We start from the raw sequence: 13,182 nt of genomic DNA on the forward strand, positions 1-13,182 counted from the left end.
CGGCGCTGTGTGGAGCCGGGAAGACGGCGGGCGGGTAGGTAAGTGTAGGTGGAGGGCCGACTGGGGAGGGCGGGATCGTTGGGGCAGTCCCTGAGGTAAGGTGGTTTGGAAGGTGGGTGAGGGAGAAGGACAGGGAGTGGTCTCAGATGAAGAGCAGGTCGCGGGGTGTCAGGGACCTCGAGCTCTGCTTCCTCTTCCCGCAGTGTCCATGACGAAATTAGCGCAGTGGCTGTGGGGGCTGGCGCTCCTGGGCTCCGCCTGGGCGGCCCTGACTATGGGAGCCTTGGGCCTGGAGCTGCCTTCGTCTTGCCGGGAGGTCCTGTGGCCACTGCCCGCCTACTTGCTGGTATCTGCCGGCTGCTATGCCCTGGGCACCGTGGGCTACCGTGTCGCTACTTTTCACGACTGCGAGGACGCCGCCCGCGAGCTGCAGAGCCAGATCCAAGAGGCCAGAGCCGACTTGACCCGCAGGGGACTTCGCTTCTGACCCCCTAACTCCGATTGCCTCCCGGACAGCCTGTTCTCCCATTCCCCATTAAAGGACCAGTTTATTTTCTAAGCTTGTTTGGTTTGAGTATGGATGCTGGGAACAGATGTGTACTAACTGTTGAGAGGCTTCTTGAGGCTCTCTCAGCCTTTATCTTTTGCATTTTGCTGGTGCTTCTTCCTTTTTGCTCTGAAGGAGGCACAGACCCCCTTTCTCAAGATCTCTCAGAATGGAAAAGTCATTTCACTTTCCTGGTCCTTTTAGCCCTGTTAGGAGAGATTTCTTGAAGTCAGTTCTTCATAACACCCAAGCCTAACCCTACCAGTCCAAGAGCAACTGTGAGTCAGACAGTGCCCCTCTATCCTTTACCAAACCAGGTGGATTATCCCTGAATTATATCCCTGAATATTATCCCTGAATATAGAAGGAGTCTTGATGGGCAGGGGGGTAGGGAACAGTTTATTTTAAGGCACATTCTAAAGATTCCCCCCCCCCAACCTCCAAAATTAAAAAATACAATCTTGAAAAAAAAAGTGAATTTATCTCCAGGTTCCATCCAATGTTCTAACTAAAGCTCTTTCTTTAGTCCCTGGATTCTCAAAGCATTTTTTTCTTTACCACAAACCACTGCCCCTGTGGAGCTAACCAGCAGGAGCGGCTGAAACAAGAAAGTTTCTTTGGTAATAGGTTGGCATTATAGGTGCCCAGTGGTCAGGTGAACTCCCTCAGGTTTGTAGAAGCCGATAGTTCCTGTCTCGCTCCTGGGGAGTACTTCCAAAAAAGCCAGAAGCGAATGAAGCTGGTGAGAATTCCTGGAAGGTTGGGCACCTGAAATCACAAGGACTGCTGTGAGGAGAGGAGCTGCTTTTCCACCTCACACACACCTGTCACCCTGCCCTTGTTCTGCTTACCACAATGTAGGGATCTTTTAGTCGAAACCCATAGAGTGTCCAGGAGGCAGAGGTGAGGAGGGTGGCAATGGTGAGTGAAAAGGAGAGACGCTGGGTTGATTTAGTACGAATGACCTTGGCCTATGGGAAAGGATGAAAGACACTCCTGACCAGGCACATGGTAAATCTCCCACTTTGCCCAGAATTTCGTCAAAAAAACCCAAAAGGTCAAACAGCCCCCATGATCTGTTACCCAGCCTTTCCCTCCTGCCTCCCACTCACCCAGCCCCACTGCCCTGTCTCCTTCCAGGATTTGGGTCTGCCCTTCCCCTGGACTGAAAGCTACAGTCTCTGTCTGTGGGAGATTTATCTCCCTTACCTCCCCGGACACCCCCACTCACCAAGTCAGCTAGTGGTGAGAGGTACATACTGATGGTGAAGACACTGCAGAAGAGGCCCAGGTGCTGAAGCCGCATCTCAGGGTCAGGCACCAGGAGCCAAAAGTAGGCAAAACCCAGGACAAGGACTCCCAGCAGGGTTGTAGTCTGAAGGAGCACGGCACGCTACAGAAGAGAGAGTAGCTATACTTCTGGATGTGCCAGGAGCCCTCTGACTGCTGCTGGAATTAATTCATCCCACCCTCACCCATGCTCCAGTGGGGGAGCCAGCCTTTGCCTAAGCCTCCAGTATGGCACTTGCCATAGCCTCTTTCCCACCAGTGACTTCAGCACAGGTCTGATCTACCCAAACCCTGGAGGTTTCTAAGAGCGGGAAAGTTGTCTTTTTGGGGTGAGCTTGCTACAGAGTAGGAGCTTAATGCTTGTGTGAATGGGGAAGCAGAGCTAATCATCTCACTTGCAGCCACTGGCACTGGCTTTGAAGGAACTGTGGAGACAAAAATCTCTTTTCACTCTGTTGGGCAGCAAGGCACTTTGAGGCTTGGCAGAGCTATCAGCTTTGCCAGAATGGGGACAATATGTGAATCTCAGAAGGCTGACTTTATGGCGGAAGGAGGACTGCAAGGCTGAAGGGGTCTTCCAGGAAAAGGTGGCAGTGCCAGCCTGTTATAGTCTTCTAGGAAAAACAGTGTTTGCCTTGCCAGCAAGGCAGGGCAGGGCGTGCAGCAGAGGAAGGGCCTCTACCTTCCGATGGCAGTAGTGCAGATACACCAAGATATACAGAGTCTGAAGCACAGCACCCACGGCGTTCACGACGATTAGCGTCCAGTTTCCCTTCAAGGCCCCATAACTCAGCCAACTCAGGTTGCTGCAGGGTGCAGGGGAGGGACATTGTCCCGCGGGGTTGAGTGTGAACGGGGGGGGGGGGGGCCCAAGGGGCCTCGTCCACATTCCTCCTCACCCCTCCCCAGCCTCCCTCAGACAGCCTTCCCCCCAGCAGGCATCGCCCCCTCTCACTTGACATCCGTGGTGAGAAAGGGCAGGAACTGGACACTGTCCACGCTCCGGGTCATCCGCATGTGCTTGAGGTCCGAGCTGTAACGGGGCCCCGAAGGCAGGGGGGAGAGGTGGAAAGGGATAGCCAGGCTGCTGGGGAGTCGAAATCCCCGATGCCTGTCATCCTTTCCGGACAACCGCAGATCCCCAGCCCTACCCTCAACTCCCTGGCCTTCTCTCTCAGGTCAAATGACCAGCCTTGCCCTTGTACCCCGTTCCCCTCGACCCGATTCCACTTTGATCCTAGGTTCCAGATGTAACCTGACAGAGCGGCCACGTCTCTGACCCCTCTCTCTCCTTTCCTGACTTCCTGGTCCTGCCCCAGCCCAGCCCCTCCGCTCTCTCACAGGCCGGTGGAGAACATGCCGAGGGTGAAGAGCACGCAAGCTCCAGAAAGAAGCGAGTCGGCCAATCCGCCCGCCTCCATCCCTCCCCGAGTGGCAGATCCCGCTCTCCGCGCCCGGGGCCAGCTAGCACGATCCGGAGCCCCAGACGCCGGAGCCCCGCCCCTTCGCGCCCCTGGCTCCGCCCCTGCGCGCTCGGCGGTCCCCCCGGAAACTGAACCGGAACCTGGCCCACCCCTAGAACCTCAAGCTCGAGCTCAGGCCCCGCCTCTCCGAGGGCGTGTCCCGACCCTGCGCAGCGTTTAGGGTCTTCACGTTGCTATTTTTCGTAAGGCCCCTTTCCTAAGGCTCCGCGGGTTTGTCCTGGCATCAACGGCTCCACACTCTCTGCTTACTCCTTGGATCACCTAGACCCCTAGCCTCAACTCTCCCCCTGGCCAGCGAGCCTACGTGGTAGAACTGAAACAAAAGCTTGCTAGGCAGACTTCAGCATGCTTCCGATGCAGGACCCTAGCTCACAGCTTCAAGTTGGCCAGAGTTTGGGAGATTTTTCCCCGTTTGCTGAAGCCTGTTTCCGGTTTCTTCCCTAAATAACTGGAACTGCCAGGAATCACCGAGTCTTTGTGAAATGCCCTCCCCCTGCAGCCAACACTGCCAACTTTCTGTGACTTGGCGAATCCACTGGCCAAATGTATCACTGACATCCCTCCCACCCCCCCGCCCCAGTCCAACCAGCTTGCTGCTGGGAACTTTCCCTCCCAGCCTCCCACACGTCTTTGCTGGTCGGGCTGTGAGGCGGGCCGCATGCCTCAGCTGGCGTTCCAAGCGGCTGCCTTGACTCACCCAGCAGCGTGAGTACCTGAAGAGTAAGTATGCCGAAGCCCAGCGCTGAGAGGGTGGGAGTAGGGCAGCGGTTGGACAGAAGGAACTTCCAGAGTGGGGTGCAGCCTGGAACTGCTGTAGGGAGCACTCCTGTCCTGGACAAACCTCAGAGGAGGAAACACTCACCCTTATGGGCTGGTGAAAGGCATTATTTCTAGAGAGGAAAAAGACTTCAACCCCCCTTGCTACTGATATAGTGCAGAGCCTGGCAAGCAGCAGGACTCAATGGTCATAAATTAGGAAGGAGGGGCAGAAAATCATGTCCAAAAAAACAAACACATTCCTTTATTTTGAGACAAAGAACACTGTATAAAAAAAACTCCAGTTGTAGAAATCAGCATAGACACACATCAAGTTCATATACATTCCGTACTTGTGGGCCCTGCCCTTCAGGCTACAGACTAGGCATAGACTCTGCACATGGGCACTGCCCTTACAGTTACACTCTTAAGAACAGGTTGGCACAGCCCCCCTGCTGGTGCAGCTCTGCAGAGTGATGTCCCAGGATGAGAGAGGATGCAGTGTCTGACTACAGACCTCCCTGTGGCAGCTCCACAGAGGCAAGTCCTGGGGGAGATGCTGGGTCAACCCAAGCAAGCATGCTGCTTCTCCTGTCCCTGGCTCCCAAGCAGGAAACTGTCTCTTGCTCTTCCTTCAGAGCCATCCTGGCTCTCCATAGAAGGGGCATCTTTGCGAAGCTCAGTGTCCATCTTGTGACCCCCAAGCCCTTTCCAGTTCGGCTCCCACGGTGCCCTTAGGAGGCCATGTCCGTCTAGCTTGTTTCTTTGGCTTAAGGGCAGGAACGGAGGGGAAAGGACTGTCTCCACTTCTTTGTCCATCCCTCTGATGCAGAGTGGGGAATGGCACTGTCAGGCTCTCTGACCTCCTTAGGGTTGAAACCCTAAATATCGACCCGTTTTGAGGCTGCTGGGTGGCAGCTTGAGCATGTGGTGGGAGTGGTTCCCAGGACTGGGGCCTTGGGAGGGGCCCCAGGTAGGTGAGGGAGGCCCGCCTGCCTCCTCAGCCTGGTTCCAATCCTTACAATAGATGTGGTGCACACCCTCATGGGATTTGCAGCAGCAGCAATGGCAGGAGCAGCACAGCCCAGGCTAGTGGGAAGAGGCGAGGGGCGGCGCTGTGACCGATGCTATGCAGAACCTGCACCTCCGGGTCATCTGCAAGATGAGAGGGCAAAGGCCTCCAAGGTGAGTGGCCCTACTGCTGGCACTGGCCCTCAGTCCAGCGAGGTTTCCCCTGCCCCTGCCTGGCAAAGGAGTCACTTTTTATACCCAGTCTCTTCAAGCAGACCCTGTTTTGTGCCCCAGGCCCAATTTTCTCCAGCCACCTACCTGCTGGAAGTCTCTTCTCTTGTGCATTGGCATGGGCCTGAGGGCTGTGAGCTGAAAGATAAGGGTGGTCATAGGTCAGGTGACTTGGTACACGCAGGAAGCAAAGGAGTGGAAGTGTTGGCTGGACTGGGCAACGGGATTTCCCAACCATCCCAGATCTCTCGACCTGGCCCAGGACAGGATGGAGAAAGAAGGCCCACAGGACCCTGACACTCACTGATTTTGCCAGCGATCATCACCTTCAGCCTCAAGCAACGGTCTTCCTGGTTGTGGATGGGCTTGGCTACAAAATAAATCCAGAGAGTTTTAAGGAAGGGAAACTTTGTTGGAAGAAAATATAAGTACAAATGCCTCTGGCCCTGCTTTCTTGGTCCCTGCTCATTTTAACCCCTCTCTTCCCTCTGATCTTTGATTCTCACCTTCCCACTTGCCCAGAAAGTTTCTGCCCACTTTCTACCCCAAGTTCAGTCCAAATTCCCATTCTTGGGGATAACCCTTGACTTTCGAAGTGATGATAAAAAGAACACAGACACTGTCCCTTCCCCACAGTCCGTTCTCCACTCCTCCCAGCCACCATGTCCTTGCTCTCCCTAAGCCCCCTGATAGGGTGAGGCCTGGATCCATTCTACACAAAGTTGATCTTACAGTTCCTAAAATCTGCCCTCAGGATAAAGTCCTTAGCACTTCTTGGGTCCCCATGCCCTAACCTGTGTACTTCTCCAGGCTGCTGTCTCCCCACTTCCAAGTGTCCCTCCTACTCCAGTCAGTCTGAACCATTTGGAGTTCCCTGAGGATGTCATGCTGTCTTTGTACATGACCTCTTGTCTGCAGCTCCTCTGCTTGCCCTAAACTCTTGGGTCATCTTCCCCAGGAAGCCTTCTATGAGGTGCACCCCTCTCCCCCAGACTGGCAGGTGTTCAAGTCATTTTCTCAGGGCCCCTGAGCTCAGAGCTACCATATCCCCCTGTTCTAATGGTATTAATAGATGTATGTCCCTTTCTAGATTCTGGAGGACAGAGACCCTGCAGTGTTTTATTTATCTCTGTGACGATAGTGCCAAGCAGAGTGCCCAGGACACAGTAGAAGCTCACTCTGCATTTATAATGGGAATGAATAAAAATAGAATTCAGGATTGGAAGGGGCTGTCTGCTGCTTGCCTCCCCACTAAGCATGTACTGAAGTGTATGCATCATGTCAGGTGTGTCCCCGAGTCTGTGGACCTGTGTGCATGCCTCACGGGTACTCACAGATATAGTAGTAGTTGTGTCCCTCTTTGAAATCCTTGCTCAGGGTAAAACCTGTGAAGCGGTGGAACTTCTCAGACAGCTTCTCCGGGCCATGCTTGGCTTTGGGATTCTTGCAGAACCAGCGGGCAGGGTCCTTGAGTTGGGGTTGGCACAGCTGGTACTGCTCGTGCTCCACCAGGTACAGTGTGTACTGCTCCATGGCCGCATCTGGCACAGAGTTATCCTCGTAATGAGGACAGATGATGTCCAGGTAGTCATCTATCCGCACATGTACTGTGTAGTCCTCATTCCAAAACCTGGGCATGCACAAAGGTGGAGAGAGTGGGTGGTCACTCAGAAGCCAGGCCAGAGCCTTTGAGCTTCTGAATATTTACATGACCCCTCACATTTCATACTGGACCCTACCCCAAAGATTTCTTAAAAAGTCTTAACTCCTAGTATTTACTGATCTTGATCTCTGAAATATCTTTCCACTATCTCCAAACATTCCCCTCACCATCATTGTCTGCCACTAATCCTCTAAATAGCATCCACTTGGTATCTTTCAGGTATCAAAGCTCTTCCCATAACGTCCCTGATATTTACCCAAGGATGGGCTTCTAAATACTTGCTCAGCTCCCTCTTCTACCTATCAATATTTCTCCAGCTCTGTTCTACCACTTGTTCCTTTAAATGCTGTTAGACCTCAGCCTGAGACCCTCCTGGCCCATTCAGTAATCAAAATTCACGTAACCTTTTCTCTTTCCCATGCTAGTGCTTGGCACCCAACAATCTGTTTTCACTTTTCTTACTCCTCTCATTTTCCCCTTGACCCACTGACTATATCTCATATTGTTCAACTTAACTTTTCTCCCAATACCCAGGACATCCACGCCCACACATAATGCCCAGTCCTTTTAAGTTAAATTGCTTTCATCAATTCTTCCAGTCCCCTCAAATCCCCCCCTTCTCAAATCAGTGCTTAGCTTTCCTGGTCCACTTCTCTCAAAGCACCCCAAAACCTCTCTTGTTCTTTTGTCTCCAAAAGCCATACATTCACCTCCTGTGAAATGAGCTCTAGAGAAGGCCCTCCTTCTTCCCAAGGTGGGGCTAGCTCCCCTCCCCCAGCCCATTCCCCCCAGGCTCCACAGGCTCCAGCCTGACTGCCCACCGGCCCCTCCCCCACCCAGCTCTAGACACCTGGCTCCAGTCTGGGTGGGGTCCTAGTAGAGGGGAAAAGGGCCTCCCCACCTCCCTTTCCCAAGCCGGTCAGCTTCTCCAAATCCCCCCAAGCACTGCCAGCTAGAGACTCAGCAGAGCTGGCTGCCAACTTGCTTCAAACCAAAGCCAGGGGCATGGGTGGGGGGTCGGGGCAGGGGTTAGGCCAAGAGGCCTCTGAGGTGGGCACCCACTGCCCAGTCAGCATGACCCTTAAGAGGGTCATGGCCCTACAGGAGCATGCTAGCACATCGGCTAGGCTTACCAAGGCCCTTCCCCCACCCTGGGGAAAAGAGAGAGAGGAGCAGAGAGAGGCTTTTAAAATTCCTCTCTGGAGAGATAAACATAGAAGCCATTTCAGAACAGGTATTTCAGCTCTGGGCCTGGCGTCTTTCCTCCATTCCCGTGACGGGCACTGACTCATTCCTCATCTACCTCTGCCACCCGCCCCAGTATTCATGAGAACCTGTGAAAATTTCCCTCATCAAATGTGGTCAGCCTCCAGGACCCTCAGGATGGCCCAGTGCCCACTTCAGGCAAAGGGAGCTGACAGGTCTGAATCAGAGGGGGTGTTCCTGTCCCTGGAGTACTAAGGAGGCCAGTGCACAGTTCAGGCGGCACTGCCCTTCTTCCCACGCTGCCCCTGCCTGGGGCCTGGAGATCCCAGGGCTGATGCCCACTGCCCTGAGTCACCCCTGCCAGCCTCTCGCCCGCCCAGCTCACTGCCACCTCATGCCTGCCCTCAGGCTGGGCTTGGCTTGGCTGCTTGTGGACTGCTCTGGGCTGCCTTCCCTTTAGTCCTGGGCATAGCAGTGTGTGTCCAGATGGACAGGGCAGAAGTTATGTTGGGTGGGAGCACCCATCACCCTCCTCCTGGGGCTACAATCGGCTCCACTTAGCACTCCTTTGACTCTTGCTCACTATCTGGGAAAGGGGGGCAGCGGCGTCAGGGAAGGCGGGGAGGGGGGGCAAGGAAGAGGCTCCTTCCTGAAAGAGAGGAAACGTGGGAGCTTGGGAACGGAAAAGGCCAGGGTCCTCCCCCTACTCACGGCTTCCTGTCCCCTCCTCCTCCTGCAGCCAACACCTGGCATGGGCATAAACAGGGACTTTGCTCCCTCCCTCTAGGACAAGATTGGGTCAAAGAAGCAAGAACAGGCCGCAAGAGGTGAGATGGGGGAGCACTGACTACAGTCCTATCAGACCCATGGGCAAGAGGGGATTGCCCCTTTCGCTTGGCAGGTAGCTGTCTGTTCCTTCCCTTCCCAACAGACCCCCCACCAGGCAATGCTGCCCCAAGGTCAGAGGAAACTGGCACAATCTATTTCTCGAGGGGAGTGGGGGGTAGGCCTGCTAGGGCTGGGGGTGGCCCAGCCAAGTCGAGTGTTTTCCCCTGACCCCAAGTTGCCTAGCTCTCCTCTCCTTATTCCACCCTACCCACCTCTCCTGTTTTCCCACAAATATTGTTCCCCTAACTTCAGAAAACTCAAGAACAAAGAATCCGATGGGAGCTTCTTCCTCCCGGTACCATTTGCCTCACAGCCCTAAAGCTGCCCAGGAGAAATTAACTCCTTCCCACCCAGAGCCCTTTGTAACTCTTTTAACCCCTTCCTGTCCTCCGGAACCATCCCCATGACCTCTGTCTCTCCCCTTCTTTTCAGTTTTACTACCTGAACCTCAGATACAGGTGACTCCTTCAAGCCTACCCACACACAGCATATGCCTCACTCCTGCCACCTCAGAAGACCCTTGGGGGGGGGGGCGCATTCCAGGGACACCTTAAAATCAGAATAAACACTGCATTCAGGCAAGCCCAGGTCCTTCCTGAAGGGTCTTTCCAGGATTACTCTAAGAATTCTTCTTACTCCGGATGTCAAGACCTGTCAGCGTAGGTAAATGCCCAAATACATAGAGGCCTTTGTGGTGGAAGGGCTTAGAATAAGAGCCCTGAAGGTCAGAGAGAGCGCTCCTGCCAGAGGCAGGAGGTGTTCAGCCTCGAAAGGACTGACAGTCTAAAGGGTGTAGGGCAACAGACAAGTTACAGCTCAGTTCAGCTCAAGCAGACAGATCTTTTACTACACAGACACTCCTAAGACATGGGAACAGACTGATCCTCAAAAGAGCCTTCCTTACCCTTCCAGTAAGGCTTCCCCCTTTCATACGTCCAGTCTTCTCCTTATGGTTATGGCGGGTCCAAAGCAGAGCTTGTACCCACCACCAGTGAATGACAGGGAATGCAAACGGGCATACACTCAAGGCCGATTGACAATTGTAAGTCATATAACAGCAGGCTGTGTTGTTTTTGTCTTCCCATAATTTGGTCTGTTACACTTAGATGTAGAATATTCATGAGCTCTTACTGGGCTCCTAACTGCCTAAGGTTACTTGGAGAAGCCCCTGCGGTTATTTTGTATCCACTGTGTGCCTAGGGCGCATGTGCAGGCGTTGAAAGGTCTCTGTGGTTTTTTTGTAGCACATCAGTGAGCTCTCCTGGGTGTGTCTGGGATGGATTTTAGAGATCAGCTTGCATCCCTTTCAGCGAGGCCTCCCGTTGTTGCTCTTGTCTAACTTCCCACCTAACAGAAGTAACAGCTGTAGCAGAGGGAAGGAAAAGAGAGGCAGAGACCGTACGGTGCAAGCAGATGCGGGCAGGGCCCTGCCCTGGGGTGGAACTCCTGGTTATGGTCGAGAAGAAAATCTATGGGAGCCCTCCCGCCGCTGGTCACCTCCCCAAGACTCAGGTTAGGGGCCGGGCGGGACAGTTAACCTGGAAGGGGGGAGCGGTGCCAACCGGGCGTCCAGGCTGTCGGCCGGTGACTCGGGCTTACTTGGGGTTTGAACTGTTCCAGAAGACGGTGTGGCGGTTAGCAGCGGCCAGACTGCAGCACAGACCCAAGAGAGAGGCCCAGAGGAACTCCATAGCGCGGGGCCTGGCCAGGCCGGGCGGGGACGAGGGGCTCCTCCGAGTCTGGATTCCCGCAGGGTTTCTCGGCAGCGCAGTCAGCACGGCGCTCGTAGCTCTGGCCCCTCCGCTTCGCGACTCCGCCTTTTGGGCCGGCGCCGCCCGACACCCCGCCCCGCCCCCGCCCCGCCCGGCGCGCGGCTGCCCGGGGCCTGGGGGCTGGGGAGGTGGAGGGGGGGGGGAGGGGGGGAGGGGAGAGCAGGGGGAGGGGAGCGGGGCGCGGGGCGCGCACCTCTGCCCGGTAAATCTGCTCGGCGCTGTGTTTGCTCACTCGTGGGTCCGCGTGAAGCTTTGTGGGTCTGTGTCCCGGGCGCAGTCGCGTGCGGGAGAAGGGAACGCATTCCACATGCGGGTCTGCGAACTGGCGGGTGTCTGGCCTGGCTGGCGGCGCCGCGCGCCGATCTTGGCGGGTGCGAGGTTGTGGACAGGTCCCGCGCCTTTCCCGAGCCTTGTACGCCCGGGCTTGGGCGCCCGCGTTCCCACACTTTCCTCCTATCCACCCCCTTCCCGGACTCTCTGCTCGGCTACCCCTCCCCACACACGAGGCTGTTTGTTTTTGTTGGGTCTGTCAATGTTGTCTTTGTTCGGGAGATTGTGTCATCGCCTAGATGCCGGGAATAAAGTGCGACCCTGTGTGTGATCAAGTGTGTAACGTGTGCGGCTAGGGCTAAGGGCGCCTTTGACCGTCAGTGCCTGTGAGAGGGAGGAACAAGGGTTCGTGGGCCCCCGAGGGGGTTCGCTCTTGTTTCTAGGGCTCCAAAGGGCACTAGTGACCTGTGTGTGTGTGTGCGCGCCGACACGTGTGTACCATGCGAACAGACTTTGAATATGGACTGAGAATCGGCCTGAAGGGTGACAAACTGAAACCACACGTGCATCTGGCATGTGTAAATACGTGTGATGGCGCGCAAGCGTGAAAACATTTGTGAGTAGTATCACAGCCGCCTGTGGGGAAGCGTGTGAAACTTTGACGAACGTATGCTAATGTCTGTGAACAGTGTGTGAAGAGGAGGGGGAAACGTGCACTGGCGAGCCGGGGCTGCGGGCTGAAGGCCCGGAAGGGGTGTTTGTGCGCGGCGTCCCAGGCTGGGTGGCGGCTGTGTCTGGCCCAGTTTGGGCTGGGTCTTCCAGTCCATCGGGCCCCAGTATCCAACTCGGCCCCCTCCCCCCCGAGCCGTGTAAACAAACCCGCTGGAATTCGCCTCTCGGGGCTCCTCTCTCCGCTGGGGTCTGCTGCCGTCTGGAGTGGGGGATTGGGGGGTGGGGTGTCTGCCTCCCAGCTCTCGGGGTGGAGAGGGCGGGCAGGTGTTTGATTAGGGGTGTGTGTGTGTGGGGGGGTGTGTGTGTGTGAGAGAGAGAGAGAGAGAGAGAGAGAGAATCTGGAGCTGGAGGTCCCAGTGCTGTGTGCCTGCGTGCCTTTGGTGGTTCCTGTGTGCGATTGTGTGACTGTATGCCCGCCCAGAGTTGATTTTGCGAGTCTGTGTGCACCCCTGGCCAGCCCTTCCATGCGGCTGCGCAAAGCGGGAAGCTGCAGACCCGCCCCGCCCCCCCCCCCCCACCCCGCCGCCTCTCCCCCATTCTGCCCCTAGAAGCTCGGGCCCAGCTTCCCCAGTGCCCAAGCTGTTTCATCCTCTTCTTTTACAGGCCTGGCCACAACGCCTGTAATTACCTGGGGGGGGGGGGGGGGGGGGGCGGGGCGGGAGGGGGCGGTGCCGGGACGCCGCGGCTAGTCGGGCGCTGACCCCTGCCGGGGAGGAGCCTGGGGTTGAGGGAGGGCCCGGGCGGGTCCCACCCCGCGTGGGGCTCAGGCTGCTGGAGGCCCGACTCGTTTCGATTCATCGCGCGTAGGATAAATATTTACCCCCGCGCGGATTAGGTATTTGGCCGGGTAACCCTACGGCCAGGTCCGGGCCAGGCTTTGCGCAAGGCCCCCACCCCCTCGCACGCACCTGCCCCAGGCGACGTGCCCGGCCACGCGTTTATCCCAAGTGCAGCCACCCCTCCCGCCGGGGCCGAAGTCTACCCGCCGACCAGCCCCAGGGCAGTGCACCTCACGCGCGTTTTGCTCACTTGGGAGGACACCTGGGTGTCGTCCACTCACGTGTCCCCGGCTAGATAACCCCATCCCCCTGCTCTTGTCCCAAAGGCTCGAAGTCCCACGAGGGCAGGGGTTTTTGCTTGTTCACTGCTGTATTGCCAGCGCCTGGCATAGCACCTAGCACACGTAGTAGGCGGTCAAGAAATATTTGTTGAGTAAGTGAAATCACTATTCAGTGTTACTTCTGCAAGATGTACTGCTCTGAAAACAAACCGGAAGGGGTGATGGTTCTTCAGAGAGGGTGGTCCACAACTGCCCCCTGGAGGAGACGGTTT

At 56.0% G+C, this 13,182-nt stretch overlaps 3 protein-coding genes across 3 annotated transcripts; 1 reads left to right on the top strand and 2 right to left on the bottom strand.

Moving 5' to 3' along the window:
- On the top strand, nucleotides 1–553 carry DPM3 (dolichyl-phosphate mannosyltransferase subunit 3, regulatory). Its single transcript, XM_052637812.1, has 2 exons — nucleotides 1–38; nucleotides 204–553. The coding sequence occupies exon 2, from the start codon at nucleotides 209–211 to the stop codon at nucleotides 485–487; it is 279 nt and encodes a 92-aa protein (XP_052493772.1). The 5' UTR covers nucleotides 1–38; nucleotides 204–208; the 3' UTR covers nucleotides 488–553.
- A 372-nt stretch (nucleotides 554–925) lies between these two features.
- SLC50A1 (solute carrier family 50 member 1) lies at nucleotides 926–3,371 on the bottom strand. The gene is given in 7 exon segments (XM_052637285.1): nucleotides 926–1,254; nucleotides 1,256–1,315; nucleotides 1,399–1,518; nucleotides 1,779–1,940; nucleotides 2,520–2,643; nucleotides 2,793–2,870; nucleotides 3,179–3,371. Coding segments are annotated over 7 exon segments (666 nt in total). The 5' UTR covers nucleotides 3,259–3,371; the 3' UTR covers nucleotides 926–1,212.
- Nucleotides 3,372–4,321: 950 nt separating this feature from the next.
- Nucleotides 4,322–10,878, bottom strand: EFNA1 (ephrin A1). The gene is made up of 5 exons (XM_052636926.1): nucleotides 10,676–10,878; nucleotides 6,654–6,949; nucleotides 5,624–5,689; nucleotides 5,407–5,457; nucleotides 4,322–5,232 (listed from the first exon to the last, which is right to left on the bottom strand). The coding sequence occupies exons 1-5, from the start codon at nucleotides 10,765–10,767 to the stop codon at nucleotides 5,120–5,122; spliced, it is 618 nt and encodes a 205-aa protein (XP_052492886.1). The 5' UTR covers nucleotides 10,768–10,878; the 3' UTR covers nucleotides 4,322–5,119.
- Nucleotides 10,879–13,182: the final 2,304 nt, after the last annotated feature.

The sequence above is a fragment of the Budorcas taxicolor genome, chromosome 3, assembly GCF_023091745.1.
Source record: "Budorcas taxicolor isolate Tak-1 chromosome 3, Takin1.1, whole genome shotgun sequence".
Lineage (NCBI taxonomy): Eukaryota > Metazoa > Chordata > Mammalia > Artiodactyla > Bovidae > Budorcas > Budorcas taxicolor.

Bases quoted from the DNA above. Each gene is read 5' to 3' on its own strand.
- DPM3 (XM_052637812.1), top strand. From the start codon at position 209: ATGACGAAATTAGCGCAGTGGCTGTGGGGGCTGGCGCTCCTGGGCTCC.
- EFNA1 (XM_052636926.1), bottom strand. From the start codon at position 10,767: ATGGAGTTCCTCTGGGCCTCTCTCTTGGGTCTGTGCTGCAGTCTGGCC. The intron at 5,458-5,623 runs GTGAGTGTCAGG...CTTATCTTTCAG, and splicing joins GATGATCGCTGGCAAAATCA to CTCACAGCCCTCAGGCCCAT. The intron at 5,233-5,406 runs GTAGGTGGCTGG...CTCATCTTGCAG, and splicing joins AGAGAAGAGACTTCCAGCAG to ATGACCCGGAGGTGCAGGTT.